General features: G+C 39.2%; 1 protein-coding gene across 10 annotated transcripts in view; it reads right to left on the bottom strand.

Moving 5' to 3' along the window:
• The window catches only part of L3MBTL3 (L3MBTL histone methyl-lysine binding protein 3), a 111,661-nt gene that overhangs the window by 82,053 nt on the left and 10,407 nt on the right, over positions 1-19,201 (bottom strand). For all 10 annotated transcript variants that reach the window (XM_047734098.1, XM_047734101.1, XM_047734102.1 and 7 more), the window contains exon 3: positions 5,343-5,459. In XM_047734098.1, coding sequence (XP_047590054.1) covers positions 5,343-5,444 — 102 coding nt within the window. In that variant the 5' untranslated portion in view covers positions 5,445-5,459. The remainder of the gene's footprint in view (positions 1-5,342; positions 5,460-19,201) is intronic.

Below are 19,201 nucleotides of genomic sequence, written 5' to 3'. Positions count from 1 at the left end.
CAGCTGACATGTGTTTACTATACCTGGTGTGCTCACCTAAAAATGTCAGTGTAGAAAGTGGCAAAAAGGTAACTGAGAAGAAAAGAGGTAAAAATAACTTTACTTTTCGGAAAACAAGAAATTTTTAAATGATCTACTCTGGAAAGGGACTATTTCAAAATAAAGCTGACAGTACCATCTACTGGGCAAGAGTAGAAAAAACAAGCCATAATGATTACTAATTAATGATACGAAAGAATGAGACAGAAAATCAATTCTGCATGAATGTTTAACAAAACCAGAGGCATGAACTTTGTCATTCAGTTCAGGTAAGTAGTTTTACTTTTATTATAGGTTGACATTAATTTTTTTTTTTTATTTGACAGAGATCACAAGTAGGCAGAGAAGCAGGCAGAGAGAGGGGGGAAGCAGGCCCCCCGCTGAGCAGAGAGTCCGATGTGGGGCTCAATCCCAGGACCCGGGGATCATGACCTGAGCCGAAGGCAGAGGCTTTAACCCCCTGAGCCACCCAGGTGCCCCTAGGTTGACATTAATTTATACCTGTTTGAAAACTACAGAATGTGAGAAATGGCACCACTGGCATTCCACGGAGTCTCCTGTGGTAGAAGCTTCCAGCCTGCTGCTAAGCTGCAAGGCTGCCTTTCCAATGCTGAGAAAGAGAACACCGCTGAGTTGAATCTTTAAAGTGCAGAGTTATGACACCTAGAGTTGAGCTTTAGGCTCAACTACTCTCGAAGTTAAAAAGTAATATTCCCACAATACAACAATTAATCCCAGTTATTTTTTCCTTCTAATACTTATTGCCAGTAAATGACCTATAGCCGAAGTATAGAGGAAAGATGCCATGACACTGAGAGACACAATGAACTCCTGGAAGCCAGGGATCCATAGCTGGGCTTTTGCATGAAAATACATGCAAAATTATGTCATAGTTCTGGGAAACAGGTTCATAAGTTTCATCATATCCTCAAAGGTATTCTATAACCCTGAAAAAGTAAAGAACATCTACCCTATCCAAATTTACTTTATGTCAAAAATTAACCTCCAAGCGTTTTCAAAGTACCCTATCATATGCAAAAAAAAACAAAGGGGTTAAATTTTTTTTTCTGGCTTCTCAGTTTGGATTTACTGTCTTTCACAATGTTACTATTGTAGAAAATGCTGGACAACATATGCTGGTAGGTGCTCCCAGCATTGCTGGAGTTCCACAGATGGAATTCCAGAAAGACTGACACATTCCCCAACATTTTTTTACCCCAATAAAACACCAGGTTCTGAAGTGGGTAATGCTTTTATGAATGGTGTCAGAGCCATGGAAACTTGAAATAATCCCTCTTACTTCTTTTTTCAAAGTTATTAGTTCTTTTCATCCAGACATCTAAAAAGCAGCATTAAAATTTATCGTGTGGCTCCATTCCATAATCAAGAACATCAAAATTATAAACTTTACAAAAGAAATTTATTAAGCACATCAAACACATCAGCTGACATTGTAATTTGTTCTGTTGGTGGATACATCTAGGTCAGTCAGAAAACAATTATGCCTGAAATATATAAGGGGTTACAAAGGTTTGTTTGTTTAACTTGGCTTGAACTACCTTTAACAGATTCAATTCTCTTCTTTCTTTTTGCTTGTAGAGGCAAAGGATCCTTTGCTGATTTTTGCCTGTCTTTAATAGCAGATCATTAAAAGATGCTGCTGAGGTTACTATTTTTGTTTTATTACTTTCCATGATGACGTGAATTCTACTTACCAATCTGCTTTAAGAGCAAAGATTCTGGTAACTACATGTTTTTGAACATTAATCACAACAAGGCAAAACTGCGCACGATGAGTGCAGTGAATTTTCCAGTTGGGTTTCTGCATGGCTGCTGCAGGGTCTTGCTCTCAGTTAAGTAGTAACTATTCTTACTAGATAAGATGCTATCGCTCTCAGGAGTGTATCTGCATTCTACTAAAGGATTCCAAATGGCTAATTCCTCATGACCCAGAGGAATAATTCTCTGTGGATAAATTTCAGACACCAATTAGAAGTTTAGAGAGAGAAACTGCTTAGGGACAAGGAGCCTTACCATGCACCTCCCCCCCACCACATACTGCCCTGCCTGTTCTTACGGCTGGCCTTGAGAAATTCATCTACAAATACTAATATGCCATTTTACAGAAAAATTAGGCAATGGCACAGTTTCTAAAGCTTGTTTAAGCAAAAATGTCTTATGGATGACTACAGTATTTCCAAGAGGGACCGTAGACACTTGCCTTTCTCCTGTAACACTAATAGTTTCTTAGGCTAGTCCTTCCTCTGAATGTCCTTCTCTTTCTTGCCTGCCATCCCTGCACACAGCAGTCTTCATGTAAATGTCTACCTATTTTCAGACACCTGAAGCCCATGTGACCACTACTTCCCAAAGCCTTCTCGATCCCTCTAGCTAAAATAATACCACCTCTAAATTGCTCTAACATTTTCCCTGTATCTCTTTTGTTGTGAAAACATCTCCTCCCTTTAGACTGTAGTATAGCAGTGTTAAGAGAATCAATTTCAGTATCAGAAAAGCCCAGCTTTAGACACAGTTCTGACAATATCTTGACCCTGGGCAAATGCTTTAACCATTCTGGGCCTCTGTTTTCCCATCTGTAAACTGACAACAGTGCCAGGAAATACCTCAAAAGGATTAAATAAAAAGATGCAGATAAAGGGCTCATCAGAGAGTAGGTTCTCTATTCTTTCCACTCCTGCATGCAAATGAAAAGTTTTTGCACTGTTTTATATAAAGGTTGGTTAATTCAGGACGAAGAGGGGCAAGGGGACTCAGCAACAGGAAACAGTACACAGACCAAGGTTTGAAGCCTCAACTAGCCAGTTGGCCTGGAAGGGAAACAAGATGGCACAGAAGAGTGAAATGAGAAGCAGCTGGAAGAAAGAAGGGACCAGATCACCAAAAACTTCTGAGATAAACTTTGCCATAAAAGACAGGAAACTGCTAAAGGATTTTAAGCAGAAGAGTGACATAACTTGATTGGCCAGCAACATTTTACAGAGAAACATTCTTTCGAAATGGCAATAAACTGAAGCATATAAAAACCTCTTCCCATGATAAGAAACTGACTTCTGTGTATTGGCTGACTGTATGGACTACGTTAATCTGAGCAGGCTGTCTTAGGAGAGCCTTGTTTATGAGGAAATCCACATGGCTATACCCATGAAAAAAACAGAAGCTTCAGTAATGTAAGATAGACAAGGCACGATGTCAGAGAGTAAATCTCGTGCTTTATTCAAAGTTCTTTTAATATCTTATTTTTGTGAAAAATCAATTTCTCAATCAGGTCTCTTAAGTGACTCAGATATTAATATCAGGAGCAAGGGATTAAGAAACCCTAAGGAACATAATCAGCTGGCTTGTCCTTTAATCTCTTCAAGTAAAAATGGTTATAAAGTAGAAAAACAATTTTTTAATTATTTTTTTTTAGAAGTGGGGTTTCAAACTGTCTACAGCATATATAGTGAGTTGGATACATGGCAATTACCCAGGTAATTAGGTGAGCCTAAAAGTCAAATAAAATAAACCAGATTATAATACCACTAAGTGGCTTAATTACCTGATTACCTTAATAAAAGTAATAGGCTAATGCCTAAAATCCATTGCTCAGAAAACCTTCAGGCAATTTAAATTTCTGAGGGAGGGAAACTTCTCAGGGATAGAAAGTTCAAAATCTAACTGAACAAAAGTTATAAATTTCATCATCTACTGACACCAAAATAATGCAACAAAAATGTACAAGGAAAATATAAGAATAAAGCGATAAAAAAAAGGCAGCTTACATAATATATCACAAAGCCAGAAAAGATACAATTTGTTAAGTGTTTTCCATGTTACTTTTTTCAATCCTTATAACCACCTTGTGACATAGATCCTATTTCCTCATTTTTTGGATAAAGATTCTGAAACTTAGAAAATTTAAATAACTTGACAAAGCTCATGTAGCTACTATGAGGCTTGACATTATGAGAGTCTGGAACAGTTTTTCCTTCTCACAAATTTCAGCACTCGATTCCCATCATATCTAATCCAGATGAACATTTGGAGAATGTTAAAGCAGATAAAATCCTTAGTATTCATTTAATTCCTTATTTCACCAAAAAGGAAACCGGCCCAAAGAGACTGACTTGTTCAAGGCCATACAGAACTAAAACTAAAACCATATCTCCTTTCCAGACTTCAATGAACCTCACCCGCAGTAATTTTGTTAAGCTAAACTCAGATATGTTGGCACACTGCAGTTAATTCAACCTAACCCAACTAAAATCTAAGTATTTTTCCAATGACAGACTATCCAAATCTCACCACTGAGGATGAACTAGAGTGGACTTGGCTGAGATACTTGTCAAGTAGAAACTAAAAGGCACTGGATTCCAGGAAGCTACTATGAGGGGGCAGGAAAGTCTATTCAAGATAGACCAGAACACCAAGCACTACAGAGGAAAGCCAAGTGACAGCCAGTTAGGGTGATCAGAAGTTCAAACACCTGAGTGACCACGTACAAACACAAAGTCTAAAAGGCCACAGACAGGTTCAAGGTCCCAGAGATAGGACTAGAGCAAAAACACATTAAAAATGAGAGCTGGGAGTGACCAGCCTCCCCAATGAGACTGCATAACTATGTTTCGCAGGGCAGCAGAGGTGGTCCTGCTGTGGGTTTAGGGAGACTTGAGGCAAAGGGCAAGGTGAGCACACTGGAAAGGAACAGGCTGAAGCATCACTCTCTGAAGACAGTTCCCATCTATATAAAAGCAACTTGGTTTACAGCAAGGACAAGCTTTTGAACAAGTGATTATACAAATAAAAATCCATATTTACAGTATAAATAATTTAAGGGAGGAGAATAGCCCTGTCTATTAAATATTTTAACATTATCCGGTTTTAAAAAGAGAAAACTAGGGCACAGGGAATATGGTTATTCATTTAAAGTTATAAAGTTCATGACTACAAAACACAGGAAGCTAGGTCCTCAAAGCCTACCATTTCCATATTTATTGTCCATCATGATGAAGTCAAACCTGGGATGAACCTCTGGAAGCTACAATCCAACTTCTGCAAAATAAGCAATAAGCGCGTATTGCCAAAACATTCCCATCCACCACCACAACTGAGGAAGACTTCTCCCAAGGCGTCAGCATTCCAAATCGTCTTGAAGATTTACTGTAGACATCTCAGCATCACATGGAACATAGAGCGTTTTGCTTAATGCTTTTAATTCTTGTTTCACATGTGTAGTCAAGTTTATTTTAATAAATACACACAGCGGTACACACAGATAGCTGTATTTAATAAAGACAGCTTACCTTCAAGTCACTTCCTGGTAATGTGCCTACTCCGTCTTTCCAGTCCATAACACTGAATACATCAAACTCTTGACCACTTGCACTAGAGGCAGATTCAGTCATGATTTATTTTTGAAACTGGAAGGGGGAAAAAGGCATATCATAAATATTCTACATACAAATCTGTTTTTATTTTAGTGGTCACTGCCTTGGTTTCCAAACATAATTTTCTTGATCACAAATCCCATACTCATAGAGCTAGAAAAAAATGCTTCAAAAATATCACTTTTTTCCGAGCGCAATCCCTGGTAAATTATAGAAGAAAAAATATTACTAAAATTTATAAATTAAAAAGTGTCCATTTTTCTATTCTTAAAAAGGAATTCTCTGTTTCACAGCATATTCACCGAAAATAAAAAATCATGATTCATATAAATAGAATTTCTTGCCCACTAACTAGTTTTTTTGTTGTTGTTGCTTTAAGATATCGAAAAGAAAGTGGGTATAAAGGACAGAATCAATATTAAATGTTAATAAATAAAATGAAGCCATTTAGATAAAAAACAAGAAAATTCCAATCCATTCAGACTGTCATCTACACCAGTCAATTAAGTTTGCTATATAAATTCAATGAATTCACAGTGTGACCGATTCTTTCAGTAAATTGATTAATTCAATTCAGTTGAGATATCTGCCAATTTGATGTTCTGGAAAATAGGGAAGCAGTCTTAAAATACACAGCAAACACTAATAATAAGGCTTTGTTAAGATAACCAAGTCAGCTAGCTAACTGTGATAATGCTTTTAATTTGCATTTTTTAAAAATTATAAAACAGTTTTCCATAATCATATTGTTAGTGGTCACATTGATACTGTTATTCCAAAACTGTTGTGTATGTGGTATGAGATTTAAAAATGTAAGTAATTATGTTGGTGTCATTGATATGCAATGAAAGATGGGTAAGTCCTAAATTTGAATGGAAGTATCAGTATGTGTTCATAATGCACTTTAATATTTTAAAAATATGTATATTTTCTAGCTTTGTCTGACAAAATCTAGAAACCACCACCAACCAACAGTATGGAACAGCCAAGTGCTCAGACTGTGGTGTCTAAATACCATTTCTCTCAGGTCTTCCCAGTGAAGGGGCTGATTTCTGCTCAGTGGCAAATATGCAAAACGTGTCTGGAACTGGTCAACAAAAAGCAAGGAAGTTATCAAAGACAACAGAAGTCATATCAAAAGAACTTAGAAGCCAACTTGAAGAGGCTCCTGCTGGACAAACTAAGGATAAGATTCCTACAATGAACTGAAACACATCAAATGAGTTTAAATCCATGAGTTCATACTGATATTGAAAATCAACCAACCAGGTGCCTGGGTGGCTCAGTTGGTTAAGCCACTGCCTTCAGCTCAGGTCATGATCTCAGAGCCTGGGATCTAGTCCCGCATCAGGCTCCCTGCTCCATGAAGAGTCTGCTCCCTCTGACCTTCTCCCCTCTCATACTCTCGTCTCACTGTCTCTCTCTCAAATAAATTAATTAATTAATTAAAATTTTTAAAAAAAGAAAATCAACCAACCAACCAAGAACACCTCCTTGATCACCTTTTGAGACTACAAGGGAACCAACTCATCATCTGGAAAAAGAAACAAGGATTTATCCTGCCTACATTGCATGAGACCCATGCAAACTCTATCTCAGGGTAACCAAATCATTGGTGAGAGGAAGTTTCAGTTTAGAAAGAGTTCTGCTAATAAAGAAGAAATAACAGAACTGAAACATTTACCATTTTCAATCCTTGAAAAATGAATGGCTTTGGCAATGGCCAGCGATGACTGCTAAGAATACAAACCCAACACCATCTATCAAGACATCTTGCCAAGAAAAAAATCAAATTCAAACCTAATCTGATCAAGTCTATTTACAGGAAATACCAGAGACAAAGAGACATGTTAAATCACACCATGAAAATACATAGGGAGTAAACTTCAGACTGTCAGAAACTCTTGGGGCAACAATCCTCCCAAGTGTGGTCCACAGACCCTGGGAGGACCTGAGACGCTTTCTAAAGGCCCAAGAAGTCAAAAGTACTTTCATAAAAATACTAACACATTATTTGGTTTCTTCGCAATGTCAGCATATGACATCTGCATTGATAGTACACAAGCAACAGTGGGTAGACAGTTGGGGTGCCCAGTGGTAGGAGTAGTCGTTGCCTCCTTTACCACTGTGTACTTATAGGAAACAAACACCAGTTTCACTAGAGATCATCCTTGATGAAGTAAAATGACAACTTTCATTAAATCTTGATATTTAAAAACACACCTTTTTAACATTCTGTGGGATAAAATAGGAAGCACACATCAAGCCCTTGGGTGTGTCAAAGCACCAAGGAAAGCACCTGTGAACTGTCTGAGATGCAAGCTGAACAAGCTGCTTTTCCATGGAAGGCCATGTATTTAATAGACTATGTTCATTCAGGTTTGGATATCTGGCAAATATTTTGTCAAAAATAAATGAAGTGAGCCCGTCAACCTCATGGGAAACACTGACAGCATTTGTTGCTGAAGATCCAATTTGAGCATTCAAGGGAAGACCATGATTTTGGAAAACGTGTATCCTCCACCATGGGCTTGACAGCTTCCCAAGAGCTAAATACTTTTCTAAGGAGATGGGTGGTGATATTCATGAACAGGATTTTTAAAATATTAAAATATTTTATATTTGACATATGTCAACATTTGGGAGATTTGCATAACTCAGTGAAGCAGTATTTTCCCAATAACCGTGCTTGATGTCACAAAATTATGCATGGAAAGGATCCATTCAAGTGCATGACAGACCAATGGATTTTAATGTAACATAGTAAGAAAAGTTCATTGTTGGGGTTTTGAATTGCCCACTACTGCATCTTACCTTTAAGAAACTACCACTTGTCAACTTTTGGTGTAGTATCACAGAAGAATGTCCACCGTTAAATGAAAAAACTTAAAGTACACCTCTCCCCTTCCAACCCCACATCTGTGTGAAGCAGATTTTCTTCATACACTTCAACCAAAACAACATATTGTGACAGACTGAACGCAGGAGCAGATATGAAAATCCAGCTATCTCCTATTAAGCCAGACATTAAAGCGACTTTCAAAATGTAACACAGTGCCACTTCTATCATTTTCCATGATGGAAACTATGATTATGTTTCATTAAAACTGTGCAGACATATATTAACATAATGGGTTTGCTACTGTTATTTTTAAGTAAATACTTTAAATTACATATTTTAATTCTGAATACAGGAAATATTAGTAGATATAACCCATACAAACAACAACTCTTCGGGGTTTTTAATCATTCTTAAGAGTGTCAGAGAGATTTGAGAGCCACTGCTGTATAGGATAAAAACTTGGCTTTCTGCTACATAGACACATACACGTGCACAAGACTAGGAGTAAAAAAAATACATGGAAGAGGAAATCTGAAACTTAGATTAAGAGATTTAAGTAACATATTAATAAATCACAATATTATCATTCACAGATCTTGTTTGGACCCTGATTTAAACCATTTCTTAAAGAAGATGACAAAAATTAGAGAGGAAGGAAAACATGAATACCACCTGGCTATCTGATGATGTACAAAAATGTTGATTTTTCTGGAGGGATGATGATGGCATATACTTTCAAAAAGGGGACTTCATCCTTGTCAACTGAAATTGACAGATGGAATGATTAAGATAGGAATTTGCTACAAATTAGCCAAGAGGGTGAAGCGGTAAAATAAACAGGCAACGTGTTAGTAATTCTCAAGAAGTCTGAAGGGCCCACAGCAGTTTATTATACTACATCTTTCATTTACAAGTGCTTGAAAAATTCTATTTTCTATTCTATTTAAATTCTATTCTATAAAAGAAATATATTTTAAATGCAGTCTCTTTAGATACATAATACACATTAATTTTCAAATAGTCAATAGAAAAAACCTGTGCTTCTTTGAATTATAGTTAGCTTTTGTTGAAGTTTATCGGATCCCTCCATATTCTTTCTTCCTTTGTCCCCTTTAAATGAGCCAATTTCAAGTGTTACATATTATCTACTTCTGATCATTTCAAAATTTATACAGTCTGAATTTGAAGAAGTACTAGATTTCACTATCATTAGACTTCACCCTTAAAACAGGAACTAAGATGTGAAGGCCTGAAGAAGATTAATTTAAGAAACAGAGAAGATGTTAAGTGAATTAAGACTTGTGCTTAAGCACTCGGTGACTCCTACCTCACTAAACAGGCGACTCCGTATTCACTAAACAGGAATCAGCAACAAAATCCACTTCCCTGTGAAGCGTTGGAGGAGTGGCAACTTTTTCTTGACAGACAGTAGAATGATGGAATAATTTTTCCCCCTGGTGGATAAACTAGGTAACACCCGAGTGATCCATAGAAAAGGACTGTTTTACTGTTCTTTCTCGAACTAAAGTTATCACCAGGTACTACAATTACACCAGTCAGACATACTATATATACTTTTAAATTTATTAATTCAATCTCAACCTCTTCCAGAAATGGAGTCAAAGCAGCAATTTACATACATTATTTCATTTATTTCTTGCTCACAAAAAGATCGATTCTAAAATCCCTCTGGTCTACACTGAAGAAAGTGAGTTGCAGAGGTCAGGAATTTACGCAAAACCCTATCTGGTGGCATGGCCAATATCTGAAACCAGGTCTAATTCCCACCATGGGCTTTTTTTCTCAACCACTGTCTTGTCTTGTCTCAGAGTCTTATGCCTCTAAGAATCTAGCTAAACCTACTTTTCCCTAAGTTACTTCTTTAGACATGACAAATCCAGAAACAAATTTACTAGGGCTGAAGATCTTGATTTATGTATATCAGTGCAATGTGTATCCTTTTAATAAATATCAAATACATGCTTATTAATAACAAAGTGTCATTAAGACACATATACAACAGAAATAGAATTTCAGTCTTTTCCACTTAAAAATCATAAATGCGGGGCACCTGGGTGGCTCAGTGGGTTAAAGCCTCTGCCTTCGGCTCAGGTGATGATCCCAGGGTCCTGGGATCGAGCCCCGCATCGGGCTCTCTGCTCAGCAGGGAGCCTGCTTCCCCTCCTCTCTCTGCCTGCCTCTCTGCCTACTTGTGATCTCTCTCTCTGTGTCAAATAAATAAATAAAATCTTTTAAAAAAAAATCGTTAAGTGCATAAAATTCACAACGACAAAATCCTATGACTAGGAGAAGGAATAGAAAGCAGGAGCAATCTAAAAGTTAGCACTGTACAAAACCTGCAGTAAATGCTTATGACACATTTTTGGAAATACTTAGAATTTGCTTTTGTCCCACAAAACATCAGTAATGTTTCACACTGTACTCTACCTATAAGCACATAAAATTTACAAAAATTTCTATTCATTGTTTCGCTTTAAGGTTTGTGAACACTGTGTATAAAATATGATAGCATAAAAATATTTAGAAATGTGTTCTTTCCCCTTATCTAATTTTGAAGCCAAGTAGCTACTTGCACTATCACAAGAAGTCTGAATGGCTAGGACATTGTCTATCATCTCTTCATCAGAGAGAACAGCCATCAACCAATATTATTTTAACAGAAGCTCCTTCTTCATGACACCCTAAGTCTTCCTCCCTTGTTTTCTTTATCCAGAAGTGCACACTTGCATACATACAATGTTCTTTGATTTCAATCAGTTGGGGTCCTAAGAATGAAGCAGTTTATTTGTTTTAAGAACTTAAAATACTTTGTTTTATGTTTTCTTTAATTATCACCCGGTGCTATTCTACAACTCCATGTGTAACCTTTATTCCACAGACCATAAAAAGCAAGTAGGTAGTAGAGTTACTCACAAGGCAAGTCACAAACAGCATTTCTCATTCTTTTTTTTTTTTTTTTAAGATTTTATTTATTTGACAGGCAGAGATCACAAGTAGGCAGAGAGGCAGGCAGAGAGAGGAGGAAAGCAGGCTCACTGCTGAGCAGAGAGCCCAATGCGGGGCTCGATCCCAGGACCTGGGATCATGACCTGAGCCAAAGGCAGAGGCTTTAACCCACTGAGCCACCCAGGTGCCCCAACATTTCTCATTCTGCAGAAAATCTCATCCCCAATCTCTTAATGATGCTGAGATTTCCTAAAGAAGCATCTCCCAAGTGCACCATGATGGGTCCTCTGCACTATCAGCCAAGATCCACCATTTTCCTCTAAACCTCTTCTAAATCCTAAGAGTCTCCTAACCACTGCTGATGTCAAAAAAGACCACTGTGGGGGTCACATATCCAGCAAATATACTACTGCAGCTTTTGATCTTTTGATTCCCACTAGCTTTCCTATCATGACTAGAAATGGCTAAAATCAAGCATTCTGATGTCCAAGGTGCTTCTACTAATGCCCACTGTTAGGAACCAATGACTTTACTGAAGGCAGAAAGCATTACTGTTGACACCAATTCAAAAAGTATTAGACTCCCCAAGTCCCTCTTCGGTGCAACAGTTCACTTAAGATTTTACTCATTTTTATGACAACCTTGTTGCCCTAAGCCTCCAACAAAAGGGCTGGAAGACAGATTAAAGGACATGTAACACTGTCCTCAGAACTACCTTCTGTATCTCTCTCCTGCACCATTCCTTGCCTCTAAACCAAAGCTTTGCAACTCATCTTTCCCTTGGGACATTGTATCTAATGGAGGAATGTGCTCAGTCTCTCACGTGAATAAATCCCTGGAAGCCTCAACCTACCATACACCACTAGTTTTCAAGAAACAGCAGGCAATGAGGAGATTAGTTAATATCTTATACTCGAAAATTCTATGTTATGAGGATATGGGGAAGCAGGCCCTCTCGTGCATTGACGGTGGCATTATAAATGAAAACAACCTCTCTGGAGATCAATTTCCAAGAACAGATCCTCCAACTCAGCAGTTCTACTCCTAGAAATTTATTCTATAGATACTCACACATACGAAAGAAGGAAAAATGTAAAGTGTTATTTACTGACTACAGGTCTAGTCGTAAGGTCAAAAAATTGGAAACAATCCAAAAGCCCATCAATTAAGGACCACTGCAGCACATCCATATGGCATTTAATGCCATTATAAATAACACAATGAGCTCTTTACATTGTGATACAAAAAGAGCTCCAACACAGGACTAATACTCTAATTTTATGCCAAGTATAAAAACTGTGTCCTACTGCTTCTATAAAACAAAGGGTAGGGGCACCTGGGTGGCTCAGTGGGTTAAAGCCTCTGCCTTTGGCTCAGGTCATGATCTCAAGGTCTTGGGATCGAGCCCCGCATCGGGCTCTCTGCTCAGTGGAAAGCCTGCTTCCTCCTCTCTCTCTCTCTCTCTCTGCCTGCCTCTCTGCCTACATGTGATCTCTGTCTATCAAATAAATAAATAAAATCTTAAAAAAAAAAACCACACAAAGGGTATACATATGCTTATTATATAGGCAGACATCCTCTCTGCAAGCATTCATTAGCAACTGGTAACAACACTGGCCGCCCTCGGGAAGAGGCAACAGTTTGCTGCAAGACAGCCGTGGAGGGAATCTGCCCTCTAGACATTCCTTTATACCTGCCGACTGTTCACATTTTTTTAAGAGGAAAAAAAATTAATGTAAAAAATGTCTCAAAACCCCTTCTCATGTCAATTCAGAAGAGATCATGTAACGAATGGCAGGTCTTCTCATGAAAATATTTCGTTTGTGATTGCTGCCAACAACGGAAGCAATAGCAGAGAAGTCACTAAGGGAAGTCAACTTCCCCAAAGCTCTTGGGTCATTTAAATAGCAGGTATTTAGCTATTTATGCAAATGCATCAGCTCCACAGATGGATGAGAAGAGGAAGGTAAGGTTCACTTCTCCCCCAACTCGGGTATCAGAAATATATAGTAGATCACTGGCATTCACGGATTATTTATGGCTTCTATCGTTCCTGAGAGGCATCTGAAGTTCCCATGACATTCAGCGATTTGTTATCTTTCAAAGACATGACTCTGAATGAGACATACCATGAAGCTGAGGGGCAAGGGCAAGTCGCCTGGACCAGCTATGGTCCAGGGATGCTCTTACACAGAGCAGTGAGTCTTAGTCTATGGCCGCTGTAAAGAAAGAGATAAAACATCGTTTCTTGTTAAGAAATGAAACAAACAGGGGCGCCTGGGTGGCTCAGTGGTTAAAGCCTCCGCCTTCGGCTCAGGTCATGATCCCAGAGTCCGGGGATTGAGCCCCGCATCAGGCTCTCTGCTCAGCCGGGGGCCTGCTTCCCCCTCTCTCTCTGCCTGCCTCTCTGCCTACTTGTGATCTCTATCTGTCAAATAAATAAATAAAATCTTAAAAAAAAAAAAAAAAGAAATGAAACAAACAACATTAACTGCTAGTTGATTCTAGTGTTGATGACAGAATGAGGGGAATATGGAAATGTTTATGAAAGCGCTAGGCCTAGCCACAAAATAGAAGTTTCAGATAAATTAAAGACTGAAATGTCAAATGCAATGATGACTCAGACACATTGTGTGAACAAAACTACCAAATGCTCCAAAAGGAAGTAAGTAGAAAAGATGTGTGAATTTGTTTTAATAAGTGCTCCAGACAGGACAAAAATTGCTCATCAAGCAAGATAAGTAGTTAAGGTCTAGAGAGATGATTTACATTTTTCAGTTACACTTTAGTAATCTGAAGGAAGGAATTGTATATTACAATGATTTTTTTTCTCAAGTTGAACTGGTGATTGCCTTGGGATATATCCTTCACAAATGTCAAGAATCTGCCGTTATCTTATTTTGACTGGAGATAAGCAGTTCGTGTGTCCTTCGTAATCCCCCCTTCACACAGTCCCTTCATTCATATCTGCCACTGGTGGATCAAACAAGCGGCGGCTCCAAGCGAGGGGCACGGACCCCCCCAGTGCCAAGCTCCTATGGCAGAGTCAAGGCGAAGAACCTTTCTAGCACTGAGACGAAGACAAGAGTCCCTCGAGAGATAAGTCGCCCAAACCAGGATGCTCAAAATCAAGTGAAAGAGTGGCCACTACCTATAAACCAAAAGTCTGGATCTGCAGATAAAGTGAGAAATAAAGATTATTAAGAAAGGGAGCTAACTGTGGCTGGGCCATTCTTGCTCAAACCATGGTTTAAAAGAATGGCTAGTTAATGTTCACTAAGAGCAGTTAAAGAGTTCAAATAATCTTACAGTTGCTTTTTTTAGAGTTACATTTTATAGCTTTATAGTTGACCAGTGTGTTCTTCAAAAATAAGGTACAGAGAGGATACGGCTGTGAGTTGGGAGTGATTATAAAATGGGGATGAACATCACCTCAAAAGCAGAATCGGGTTAAAATTCTGTCATTCAGATGAAAAAACTGAGATACCAGCACCTGGTTTTAATCAGTTCGGGCTAAAAGGACAAGCTATCTTTTGCAAAGAGTCAGGAATGCAAACCCTAAAAGCATCATCACGAACCAAACAAAATAATTCATGGATCATCCTGAAAACCTGCCGTGAGCGCACCAGTTCCCTCTTCTATCCCTTACCCTTTCCTCAACCACTTCCTTCCCTTCCTCCTCTCCATTTCACTTTGCAAAATCTGACAATTGCCTACTCAGTAACCTCAGACCGGCTAACCTCTGGAAGCCTCAATTCCCCCACTCAGAAAGGGTGGAGAAGGGACCCTTTCTTCTGTGGACAATGGTCAAGATTCCATGAGATAAGTCGGTTAATACTTTAGCCTCGTGCCTATCACGTAGTAAGCAGTCAATAAAATGTTAGCTTTTTATTATAATTATCTGGTTTAACAATTATTCGATTTCTCGAGTGACCTTAAAAATATCAGACAGTGATTTTTCTCTTATTTAATTGTATTTCTGTAGTATCTCTTACGGTAAGGCACCTGTTCAAAACCTAAATATCACAAGACTCAAGATCACTCCATAAAAGCAGATATTTTATTGTTCATAATATCTCATATTTACATAGCTCCAGAAAAGACTACTAGCTCTTTTTATACCTCTTCATGCTCTTCACCTATTCTGCTCATCCCCCCTTCCTCCTCCCCTTTGGCAACTAGCAGTTTGTTCCTTATACCTGAGAGTCTGTCTTTTTATTTGTCCATTTGGTTTTTTTCAGATTCCACATACAAGCAAAATCATGTGGTTTCTGTCTTTCTCTGTCTGATTGTTTCACTTAGCATAATTCCCTCTTGGTCCATCCACATTGCTGCTGAAGGCAAGATCTCATCCTTTCTTATGCCTGAGTAATACTTCTGTGTGTGTGTGTGTGTGTGTCTGCGTGTATCACATCTTCTTTATTCATTCATCTATGGCTAGACACTTGGATTATTTCCATAGCTTGGCTATTATAAGTAATGCCACAATACACAGGGATGCATATATCTTTTCAAATTAGTATTTTTCATTTTCTTTGGATAATTAACTGGTAGTAGAATTACAGGATCATGCGGTATCAGTATTTCTTTTTAATTTTTTGAGGAACTCCCATACTGTTTCCCATGATGGAGGCACCCAATGGCATTCCCACCAACAGGGTGTGAGGGTTCCCTTTATTCTACATGCTCACCCAACACTCGGGATTTCTTGTCTTTTTCACACTAGCCATTCTGACTGGTATGAGCTCTTATCTCATTGTGGTTTTGATTTGCATTTCCAGTATGGTGGGTGATGTCAAGCATCTTTTATTTGTCCATTGGCCATGTGCAGGTCTGCTTTGGAAAAATGTCTATTGAAGTCCTCTGCCCATCTTTTCATTGGATTGGTGTGTGTGTGTGTTGCATTGTGTAAGTTATTTATATACTTCGGATATTAACCCCTTATTGGATATATCACTTGCAAACACCTCCTTCCATTCAGTAGGATGCCTTTTTTTTTTTTTAATTTTATTTATTTATTTGACAGACAGAGATCACAGGTAGGCAGAGAGGCAGCCAGGGAGAGAGAGAGGAAGGGAAGCAGGCTCCCTGCTGAGCAGAGCCTGATGTGGGGCTCAATCCCAGGACCCTGGGATCACGACCTGAGTGGAAGGCAGAGGCTTTAACCCACTGAGCCACCCAGGCGCCCCAGTAGGATGCTTTTCTGTGTAAAAGCTTTTTATTTTGTGGAGTCCCAACAGTTTATTTTTGCTTTTGTTTCCCTCAACTATCACCCTTCTTCAAAAGACAATATTTCCAAGTGACAGAGAAGGCTTTGCCACAACGGGAGGGCACTGGGCCTGAAGGCCAGGCTCTCTCTGCTACCATGCTGGTCTGACCACACACTGCAGGCCAGGCGGAGGCTTTGCAACAAAACTAGATGAAAGGCCAGGGCAACATCTCCCAGTCTATTCCTCAAAACACAGCCTTTAGGAGACCATTTATTCAGGGCCTGTGATGCAGTTGTTTTATTGAGAGAGATGTGAATACCCCAGGATACGTACAGCGCACGTCAGCAGCACTGTGGCATCTGGGAAGTACTGGCCAAGCCAAAGCTTCCCACGGTCCCCTTGCCTTGTAACTCTATTATCACAGGGCATCAAATTCCATGGAGTCCTCTACTCTCTGCCCCCGGCCTTTGGGAAAATGCTGAGCTATGGAAAATAAATTCAGGAAATAACATGAAAGTAGGGAGCATTTTACAGGAATAAAACGGACTCCTCTTCAGGTTAGATCCAGCTACAAATGCTACCTTCGGATCTAGTTCCCAACCTGAATCCGAGGGGTGAGACTCTTAGTGTCTTAGACCGGAGAACGCCCTCCGGACATGTAGTCCTTGAAGTCCAGGCTGGAGAAAGTGATCCTGAGAAAGATACAGCCTCTGACTCCTCAGGCCTGTCTACCATTTTCTGACTTACTCTCTGATGGCCTACACCCTTGTGACCTCAGCTCTCTGAGGTACACAGCCTATAAGGGGCAAACACACACGCTCACAAATACGCAGCTACAAAAGGGTGACCAGCCAAAGGCAAAAAGCCTAATATACATGAAGGGGATACAGACAGACCAGAGCAGAGAGGTCTCCTCCATGAGCTGCCATTTATTTTAAAGGATCTCACCAACAGCAACTGTTTGACCCTCACGACTACTCTTACGACGGATTCCATTTTACAGGCAAGAAAATGGAGGTCATGCAGCCAAGAAACAAACTTTTGTTTCCCAAGACAGTGGCCCTCAGACTATCCCACATGGCCCGGCATGTTGCATTTTAGCTAACACAGAAGCCAGTCTAGTGTGAGGGTGACAACACGGGCTCCGGGGCCACAGCACCTGGGTTTGAGTCCTAGTCTCCTATTTTCCAAACTACTGCATAATCCTGGGCAGGGTACGTAACCTCTCCTGAGCCTTAGGCTCCTTCGTCAATAAAATGGAAGGGGAATGTCTACAGAGTTGTAAAAATCAGTGTTTTGATCATGCGTGCTAAGAGTGTTTGGCACATGGTAGACATGCAGTACACGGAGCTGTAGCTATTTTGAAGAAAACAAAACAAACAGCACCCCAGTGTCCACGTTCCCTCCAGGCACCAGTTTACCCAGTATCTGAAGCATACCAGAGCACAGGAATGATAACTGCAAAGGCCGAGACCTCTGCACCACAAAGCCCTAAGTGATAGCTCAGGAGTCCAGAGGCGAAGGTAAAGAAAAATGGGATGTTAAGATCAATGGTAAGACTCTGGATTTCATGGACATGGAAAATTTCAAAATGAGTTAGTTTTAGTTTTGCCACATTCTTATAAAGAAAAGAATGTTATAACAACCAAAAAAGTCAGAAGGACATAATCTCTAAATGATGACCCAAGAGTAGACCACTGGCAACCTTATGGGTATTCTTGCTGAGAAGGTACAAAAGCTTCCTCACATACCAACTGTGGTTCCAGGTCTTGCAAAAGGCCAGGAGGAGAAAGACAGACCAGAACTAGGGATCGTCCCAAAGGAGACTAGAATAAGTCCCTTTCTTTACAAGAACTGGAGCCTGTGTATGTGATAAGCACCAGAAGAGAGACTAGGAAGAACGAATCTATAAGCCCATCACAATACTTCTGACAGTGTATCATGATCATCTACTTTGACCAGGCTTTGGAAGAAAGGGACCTTGATTTATTCATTTCCTTATCCCTTATGAATACCCATTGTAGGTATCAATAAAATTTATTAAGTGAATGAATAAAAAGAGAAGGGGAAAATGCAACAGACTAGTTGTGGGTGGGAATTGGGAGAGGGGAAATCAGAAAAAAAGATCAAACGAAGCCTGATGGTGGGTATTAAGGAGGGCATGTATTGCATGGTAGATAAACAATGACTTTTGGAACACTGAAGAAAAAATTAAATTTTAAAAAAAGATAAAATTCATTTGTCCATCTATCTCATATTCTTCAGTGACATTCTAACTCATAGCTAGGCTGCTAAATATTCACTCGCCTTGCTGGCAGAAGCATAACGTTACTGCTCCAAGAAACCCTCCTTATTTAAGTGTCAGTGGAGGACACATCAGAAGAAGTTAAACTCAAGCCTCTGAAGCAGGCTTATTCAATAAGGATAAGAGACAAATCTAAGCTCACACTTGAAGTATCTCTCAACAAACACATATTGCTACAAAGAAAAATTTTCCTTTCAAATCAAGCATGAAAGATACCAGCTTTGATATTCTACTCACCCGCCTGATAAGAACTCTGAATCGCATACATACTGGAATTGAGATCCTGTTGTGGAAAGATGTAAAATTTTGCCTCCAGGGCCCAAGTTCATAGATTTTAGGCAGGCAAAACTCTAGATCATTTCAATGGAAGAAATAAAATCTCAGGACTGTCAAGAACAATCCTTGAGAATCTGGGTCTTCTGTCCACATCTATCCTTATTTGGTAGATGAC

The sequence above is a fragment of the Lutra lutra genome, chromosome 6 (genome assembly GCF_902655055.1).
Source record: "Lutra lutra chromosome 6, mLutLut1.2, whole genome shotgun sequence".
Taxonomy (NCBI): Eukaryota; Metazoa; Chordata; class Mammalia; order Carnivora; family Mustelidae; genus Lutra; species Lutra lutra.
This window is presented reverse-complemented; position numbering and strand designations above follow the sequence as displayed.